The 9,262-nt window shown below is 41.9% G+C and overlaps 1 protein-coding gene across 2 annotated transcripts in view; it reads right to left on the bottom strand.

Moving 5' to 3' along the window:
- Positions 1 to 3,627: 3,627 nt before the first annotated feature.
- MAPK12 (mitogen-activated protein kinase 12) overlaps positions 3,628 to 9,262 on the bottom strand; it is a 29,534-nt gene continuing 23,899 nt past the window's right edge. For both annotated transcript variants that reach the window (XM_052667803.1, XM_052667804.1), the window contains 4 exons: positions 9,061 to 9,140; positions 8,254 to 8,332; positions 6,430 to 6,603; positions 3,628 to 5,613 (listed from right to left, as the gene is read on the bottom strand). In XM_052667803.1, coding sequence (XP_052523763.1) covers positions 5,543 to 5,613; positions 6,430 to 6,603; positions 8,254 to 8,332; positions 9,061 to 9,140 — 404 coding nt within the window. In that variant the 3' untranslated portion in view covers positions 3,628 to 5,542. The remainder of the gene's footprint in view (positions 5,614 to 6,429; positions 6,604 to 8,253; positions 8,333 to 9,060; positions 9,141 to 9,262) is intronic.

The raw sequence follows: 9,262 nt of genomic DNA, 5'->3' as shown, positions 1-9,262 counted from the left end.
AGCTCTGCCTCTCTGTCTGGGCTGGTACCTTAAGTGTACCTGGAGCAGCTCTTTGTGTCTACATCTGGCTGGCAGGAAGCTGCCCGACTGTGCTGTTAAAGCTTTCAGCCTCCAAAGCCAGCAGCCTGCACTGCACTGCTGGCCAGGAGCACTGCCTGGCCCTACCAGCTCCTCAGCTGTGCCTGTGGAGTTGTGGGAAGACTGGCCTGGGTCCAAACTATGCTGGTCACTCAACAGCATCAAATGCTGATGTGCAGCACTTAGAGGTGTTCCCAGCAATGGTGATTTTGTTAGCACAGCCCACATGTCCAGCACATGGAGCATGGAGCATTTGCAGCTGCATCAGAGCTGAGTGCTGAAATAGGGATGTGAGGAACATCTGAGATGGCTTTGGCAGAGAAAAGGGGGGAATCCGATCCCATAGGGATCATTTTAGGCGCCACAACTGTTTTCCATGTCTTGCACTCTGCCTCATCTTCCAGCACACATTGCTTGCTGTGAGAGCTGGGGCAGGAGCAACCATCTTGGTCAGTAAATAAATCCTAATATGTTCCTAGAGAAAACTTAGCTGTTGCCCACATTGAAAGTTGTACCACAGAAGGAAAAATGACAAAAAGCCTGTATGTTAAAGCACATTGACAAGGACATCAAGATCACCAAGGTCAAGCCTATTAATGGTAGCAACAATATGGAGTGACTGAGACTTTTGGGATCATGATGAAACCCCAAGATGATTGCTAAAATTTGTGTCTGGAATTCCAGAACTAAAAACTCTAGCTAACACACTCACTGGAGATGCATTACAGTTACTGTAAGCATTTAAATGTAATCAAATATTTGCCTGATTTTATCATCTTGTTCTAGCAGTTTTTTGCTCCAGATACATTCCTGTGTGATGCTTTCCAGTGAGGTCCCTGCAGTGCTGTCTCTCATCAGTATGCAGACCTATCCTTAAAGAATCGCCCTGCTTCAGGACTAGCAGACATTTTGTGTACTTCCTCCTTATGGAAGTTTTACACTCTGATACTTGCTGTACTAAATGCATTAAATCTTCGGGGTTCCTTAAGAGTTCATTCACTCACTGGAAATACTGAGTTACTGCAGCCAAAGCACAGGATTCCTTCTGAGCAGCAATTTTGATTCCTTAGAACTGAACTTTAGCCTATGATGTACTCAAGACTTTGCGAGGAGTTGTTTTACTGAAAACCTTAGTTCTTGTTTCTCTGATTAGACTTTTCACCTTATTTGCAATCCTTACAGCAATACACTACTGTGTATATTAAAATAAATAACTAAATTTCAAACTCTGACTCAAGCCCCCAAGTGCCAGGAGCTTTCTAGCAACAGCAAAGTGGTCGGACAGATGCCAAGCTGTGCTACTGGGAGGCAAGAGCTCTGTTACGTATAAATGACACTTTTAAAATGCCAAAACAACACTGTCTTGACCCTGGCCCCTAGTAGACAAAATGCTTGTGGATTCCTCCCTGTTGCATACTGATGAAAAAGAGAGTATGAACTAGAAAACTATGGACATATAGCAAAGTAAAGCATAAGGGAACTCAGCTTGCAGAATAGCAGGAGATAAAAATGAGTGCTTAAATTACTTTCCTTGTCCCCATTTACCTCCATGCAGAGGGCTGCTGTTCCTGGTAGCTATAAAGCATGCATCATTCCTGAGAGCTGCACGTGGCAGTTTTGAAATCATTACGTTACTATCCCAGTTAACTGCAAATAAGCAGTAACAAGAGCTGTGCGTGAGAGCTGCTGCTCATTAACTCATGGTCTGTGACTTCAGAGGATGTTTGTATGATGGAAGTCCTCCTTTCTTGACCTTTCCCCAGATCTACCTCCTGAATTTGTGAAAATACTGAGGATGAGACTTTAGGTGCTGGGTAGTCCATGAAACTGCTTCTGGTATAGCTTGGCTTACACAACCAGTTGCCCCACAGCGCATTCAGGAAATGGAAAATCAGATCAGTCAGAAGACAGCTCTGATAAACCCCTGATCTTTCCCAGATACCTGCATGGAGCAGGTAAAGCCCCATGGGAAGATCTTATACAAAGACCCAGTGAACAACAGCATCTAACATGGCTTATTCTATGTGATCTTAGCTAAATAGAACAGAATCACAGCATCTGGAAGGGACCTCTGGAGATCATCTAGTCCAACCCTCCCACTACAGCAGCTTCTCTACACTAGGTTGCACAGGAAGGTATCCAGATGGTTTTTGAATATCTCTAGAGAAGCAGATTCCACAACCTCCCTGGGCAGCTTGTTCCCATGCTCTGTAAATCTCAAAGTAAAGATGTTCTTTCTCGTGTTCATATGGAAGTTCTTATGTTCCAGTTTGTGCCCACTGCCTCTTGTTCTGTTGCTGGGAACCACTGAAAAGAGCCTGTCTGCCCTCGACACCCACCCTTTATTATAAGCATTAATAAGATCCGTTCTCAGTGTTCTCCAGGCTGAACAGTCCCAGGTGTCTCAGCTTTTCCTTAAGGGAGATACACCTCTAATTATCTTTGGAGCCCTCCGCTGGACTCTAGAAGCTCCTTTAATGGAGGGACCCAGAAGTGGACACAGTACTTCAGATGTGGCCTCGCCAGAGCAGAGCAGAGGGGGAGGATCACCTCCCTTGAGGCCACCTGCTGGCCACACTCTTTTTAATGTGCTTCAGGATAGCAAGGACCTTCTTCGGCACAGGAGCAACTGCTGGCCGCCTGGACACTCGGGTCCTTCTCCACAGAGCTCCCTTAGGGCATGCCAGCGCCTAACCTGTACAGATGCACACAGTTATTCCTCCCCATGTGGAGGACTCTACGCCTGCCCCTAGTGAACCTCATAAGGTTTCTCTCAGCCCAACTTTCATGGCTGTCTAGGTCTTAGTGAGTGGCAGCACAGCCTTTTGGAGCATCTGTGACTCCTCCCAGCTTTGAATCATCAGAAGGATCTGCTATTTGTATTTGAACAGCAGAAAGTAGGAAGTTTAAAGAACTCATCCAGCTCAAATGCTTGGTAGTTCCAAATCGAGAGTAAAGTGGATCTTCTGAAAGCATCTTACAGGACACATGACACTCATCTCAGGGCTACTTGTAACTAAAGAAAAAACGAGCAAGAAATGAAATGGTGAGCCACATCCACCCCCAGCGCCACCTGATCAAAATTCAACATGACCAATGTCTTCAATGCCATGGGCATATAAGGGCTGATCTTCACAGGAAGCAGCCTGAAGGCACTTAGGTTTTCAGCGCAAAGGTCCCGTATCCAACGTGAAGTTGTATATGCTTGATGACCATCAGTCTGACTTTTAAAATCAAGCTGAGGAACAAACATGCAAAAATGCAAATCCTTCAGAACAAAGCAGGATGTCTGCTAAAAACAGATGCTCTAGGAAAAAATTAGGTGGCAGCAGTACAATCAAGTCAGCTCTGTGGCTGACTCACAGCCTGGAAAATGGGAGAAAGGTTAGGTTTTGTGGGCTGACTGACTTCCAAACTAAACTACATCAGCAGCTCACATTACATGAAATGTACCTACAGATTAGGTTTCATATAGTTCCGTTGTACTGAAAATACTATTTTCAGAACTGATTATACATTTGGGAATACATATGGGGAAAAATGACACCATTACTGTGTAAAAAAACCAAAAATCCAACTTTTATTTTTCACAATACATTTCGAGTACATGCAGAACATATTTACATTTGTCCTTAAGGCAAACAGAAATTGGGTTCTTATTCCTGAGTTGCTAAGCACCAGTAGAAATAGCAAATAAAAGCCTGGGAGATGTCGCTCCCTTTGAAAGAGCAGCTGCCTCTTATGCAAAATATTTCTGCTTTCACCTCACGTTTCTCTTAATGAGCTATTTATACTAAAAATTCCTGTTGCTTTTTGAGCAGTTTCTTCAGATTCTAATCTCTTCACAGAAACATCATGCCAAGATGCAACAAACTTTTCATGTTTGTTATTTACCTTACACAGTGTTTACTGACAGACAGTGCAGCAGTTCTCCTGTCTCTCCTGGCACACACATCGAGGTCTGCTCTTTAGTTACTGTAAGAGTTCTGTAATCCCTGAACACAGAAAAACCAAACGTCATCATCTTATGTCTCCAGAAGCCTGTGGCTTCTACAGTACTAAAAGAGGCACCTCAGCCACTTGACGTTTGCAATGAGCAAGGCTATCAAAACCCACTATCTCCAATAGGCACTTTTCTCCCATGACCTTTAAGAGGTCATGGGCACGACCCTTAGTAAGTAAGTGTTGGCCCCATGATAAGGGGGTTGAAACTAGATGGTCTTTGAGGTCCTTTTCAACCCAGGCCATTCTATGATTCACTCTATGATTCTATGATTATGAACTAAGCACCAAGGAAAACACATAAAGACATAAAGAAGATCTCATAAAGCATCTCACATCCCACTGTAGCTCATCAGGAATCTGACTCCTTCTGGTAAGGTACCTCCCAGTGGAAGGTTGGAGGTTCCCCCCAAAGTAAGATGACTCCAAAAGGCTCCAAAATAGAATGGTTGTGATTTTGCAGCTGGTGACACCTCTGTACAAGAGCCTGCTGCAAGCAGCGTGGATAGCTGCAGTGTTGGGTGTTTATCCTCACTTAATTTTCTGTAATGTCACTTGCGTGCAGCTGTATTTCTAAGATCAGCACTGCTGGTTATCTAGTCAGTGTGTCCTCTGAGAATATGTATATTTTCAATGATTATTTCAAAAATAAGATGCTAGAAAGCTTGTACAATTTCAGACAGTGTTAAAAAGTTTCTCCCTGTAAATCCCAACTCTGTCATACAAAGAGACTCCACTGCATTGACATAAAAACATTGTGACTCTAGAAAGTGATTGTTCACCTAGTTGTTCACCTAGTGCACTTGGGAAGTCTTGTCCTACTACACTGGTTACTGTAAAAATCTCTAGGATGCTGACACTTGCCTGCTTCTTCCCTCTTGCATATATTTTTCAGACCTGGATGGAGCTCAGGCTCTTCTGCCCTCACAAAGGAGAAAAGAAATGCATCCATTCAGGCTGTATCTCTCCTCACTAGCTGAGGTCACAGAAGCTGATCAGCCTCCCCAGACATCTCATCAAGGTGAAATATTCCAGAGGAAGTCCTATTAATACCTCTTAAATTCAAGATGGTTCAACAGCCCTGGAGAGCAGAGAGGAGACCCTGTACATCACTGATGTACTCTGCGTCTCAGCTTGTTTGCAGTAGTAGCTTGTACTCTCATTTGATTTCTGATCTGAAGAATTGATCCCACCTGCTCTTTCAAGGGTTGTCAGAGACCGAATCCTTTTGTGCAGAGGGGAGAAGCTATGAGCAGAAATATGCTTCTGGACAATTCTGAGGTGCTGCTTCCAGAGGCACCACATTTCCACATGCATAGTAAAAGACACTGCTCCTTCTTGCAGTGAAAGATGAAATACATTACATCCACTTTATTTATAAAAATTTTATACACCTGAAATATTACAAACATTTACAGCTTTCCTGCTTTCTTCTGACTTCTGAAAAGACCAAGCCATACAGTTACACTGCTGTCTCCTTTGACTCTGATGTTTGTGGTGACTTGAAGTTCAGTATCTCTTTATACGTAACACCTGGAAAAAACAACAACAACAACACAAAACAACAAAATAAAGAGTGTTGCTGGTCTGGCCAGAAAAGGAGCTGCAGATATAAGCCAGGTGCAATCCCCAGCATGGTTGGGCTCTGATCAAGGTGAGGAAGACAGAGACCTCTTCAGGCGAAAAAAGAGAGAAACAGTACAAAAATAAAGGAATCAGAGATTGCTTTATCACTGTTTTGCCACTTCAGATGTGAAGAAGTAGCCCAATACAAAAATATTGCAGGTGTTTTCAAAGGGGTGTAAGCATTGACATTATAAAATAGTGGAAAATACGCCCAGAAAGTGCTCCTAAGTACAGCAGAATTACAAATCAAGACCTCACCTCATTTACGAGTCAAAATACAAAACTCTGACAAAAGACAAAAACCAGATTCAGATTTTAATTTCTTCTGAGATAGACAGGCTTTCTCAGAAAGAGAAAACATATCTAACAGAAAATTAAGGCCAGCAATAACTTTAAGGCCTACAAAGCCAACAGCTAAGGAATCTATTGCTCTGTCCTATCCACTGTAACAAACACGTTTCCTTCCTATATTGCAGGAGATAAGAAGAAAGATGTATGAAGAAGATAGAAGCCACTGCTAGGAGGAAGAGAAGAAAACCTCTGAAGATATTTTCAGGATGATTTGATAAAAGGAACACTGACCAACAGTGTTTCTCTATTTTATGCTGTACACTTATTTTTTTCCATTAAAAGTAGTGACAATCATCAGCAAAGGAGAGTATTTTCATTTTGGGATGGCCTTTCTAACTGCCTATTTTGAAAACATCACAAAACTAAACTCACGCTTCCACTCATCCAGGGTTAGATCCATGTTATCAAATGTCTCATCATATTTCTCAGCCTCAATTTCTTCCTCAGGATCATGAATTGGTTCAAAGTAAGGATGCATCAAAGCCTCAGCTGCTGTGACGCGCTCCTCCGCATCCAGCACCAGCATGTTCTCCAGAAGATTTACAGCTATGGAACAGAAAATAAACACTGCATTGAAATCAAGCCACCAATTCCAACTTATGCAAAGTAATGCTGCACTGAAGATGATTTAAAGATATTACAGATTTACAGAGCAAAATCATTGGTTGTTCATTCTACAGCCAGTGGGGCCCTACTGCACAACAAAACAGAGTGCCGTGAACGAGCTGGGACGTGTACTAAGCAATGCAGAGATGCTCCTTAAATTCCACATGCAATACAGCCACATCATCTCAGCTATGACTTCTCAGCTTCTGACTCCAGGTCCACGGCATTTAGGAACTTCCCAGTTGTCTGCCCTCACTGCCAGCACTGTGTTGTGGTTCTAAGGCACATCGTGACTTGGCAGCGGCAGAATTTGCAGATGGGTGTAGAGCTACTTAGGATTGTTTGTTATGTGACTAACTCCATGCCCTCAGCACTGGCAGCACATTTTCAAGTTCACCAAGATATCCATGCTCTCATTGTCAGCACTAGCTTTATCTGCAACGTGTTTTGACCTCACCAAAACAATCCATGAAATCCATGAGCATCTTCAACGTTCCACACCGGTGGATTTTGGATCGGGTCCTCCGTGAGACTACCAAAATGCACTAGTATAAACAGACACGATTCTATTATGTTCCTAAAAGTATCCTGTAAGAAAGTTTCTGAGTTGGGTGGAACACCATAAGGGAGGAAGGGGCAGCAGCATGGGAAAAGATGCTGCAATGCTTGCTTGGCACATTATGGATTCATAACATTACAGAATCATTTAGATTGGAAAAGAACATTGAAATCTTTAAGTCCAACCATGCACCTAACACTACAAGTCTCTCCAACCTTCTCTCCCAGACCAAGAGCAGTTGTTCTTCACATAAGGAACAGCCAGATGGCCAAAGAAGTGATAGGAAGAAATTTAAGTTGAGATTTGTAGACTTTTCTGCAGCTGGGACAGCTAGTCAGTTTAGCCATTGGACCACAGATAATAATCCTACTGTATCTTAACATACCATTTTAACTGCTTAAATACAGAAGAGTCAATTATCCTAATTTATATTTTAAGAATGCCTGGCTTTATGAGTCAGGTCATTGGGGAACGGATGAAGCTGGGCAGAGCCATCTCAGAGCTCTTATTCCCTCAGGTCACGTCACAGTTATGCACCCTTGGTATGTTCTTCTAGCTGTTTATATCCATCAAATACAAGCCAGATCTTTGCAGGAATGCACAGATGTTTCTCAGGATGCATTCATTCCACATCTAAAATGTCAGCTTTCTATTTGCTTGCATTTCTGTTGTACATCAAAAGGACCTTTCAGAATTATATTTAAAATACAATGCACAGAAAACTTTATTAAATATATTTAAATCCCCAGGGCTTTTGAGAAAGCTGCTTCAGTAAAACCATTAAGCGCGGTCTGGATCGGAGCCTAAAGCATAAAATACTTCTTTTTGACTCTTTTGAATCATCTGATTCCTGGCAGAGTCTAAACTTGGCACAGTTCAGCCACTAGAATCAAAGATCTGAGTGATGGAACGCAAGAGGCAGAGCAGCATGAGAATCACCACATAACCACATCACATGACTGATACTGCTGCTGACTCCAGAGCAAACAAAACAACAACAGAAATGGTACGCATCGCACAAACTGCCTTACCCAAAGGGCTCGCGTGCTTCAAGACAGATGCAAAATCCTTTTTCTGGACTTTTGGAAGGCTTTTGATATAGTTTTTTGCCTGAAAAGAAACATGAATATTAAATTAGAACTTTGCCTCCTTTGTAATGTGCTCACTCCTAGTGATGCTCTGGCAGTACCTTGTACAAATGGAATTTTTTTTTGCTATAAGGCCTGGTTATGTTCACCTTCCTGTTGAAAGGAACAGTTTCTTTTAAACTGAACCTTAAAATTCTGATTAAGAAATTAAATGTAAAACTTTGATACCTAATCAACATCTAAAATGTTGATTAGAATAAACATGTATTCATAATTTGAAAGAATGTCATTCTGAAATTTACAGAAATCTCTAAAAGTGTATATCTTACAGTAATTCTTTAGTATTTAAATTGTACAGTTCAAATGATTCATTTTAGGTTCTTTATTGTAGGGACTTCAGGATTCTCAAAAACATCGCATGAAAATAGGAAGTCAGAGACACCTACAGAATGAATGGGTTGTCTGAAGAGGTTCATATTTTCAGTATGTTCCCAGCAAAGGAAGCAATGTATCAGCTCAGCTGATTTAAAGTACTTAAATACATCCATTTTTTTTCAGTGTCCTAATCATTTTCTGTTTGCCTTAACGTCCAGTAATTTTTCTGGCTGTGAAACCTCATAAGTAGGCAGAGATGTGCTATCGGGGGTCATTTCAGCAGCCAACACACATGATCTCAGGCAGTCTAAGAAGTGAGAATGGCCTAAGTAAAATCAGGGCACATAAAACAGTCTGACAAAGCAGAATACTCACTTCCTGACTCTTCAGTTTTTGCACAAAATCTTGACTTGGTGTACCCGTTATTTTCATTATTTCTTTGAGTTGATCCAGATCTGAATGCCAGAAATAAGGAACAAAGCCTTTCACCGTAGGATAAAAATTATGTGTTCCTTTGCTACTGGAGAATAAAGGAAAACCAACAATGCAACACTGAACAGAAGATGTATAAAAGATG

Source organism: Tympanuchus pallidicinctus, unplaced genomic scaffold (assembly GCF_026119805.1).
Source record: "Tympanuchus pallidicinctus isolate F22 unplaced genomic scaffold, pur_lepc_1.0 scaffold8, whole genome shotgun sequence".
In the NCBI taxonomy this organism is placed as follows: Eukaryota; Metazoa; Chordata; class Aves; order Galliformes; family Phasianidae; genus Tympanuchus; species Tympanuchus pallidicinctus.
The sequence above is the reverse complement of the archived record's forward strand: the minus strand, read 5'-3'. Positions and strand labels throughout refer to the sequence as shown.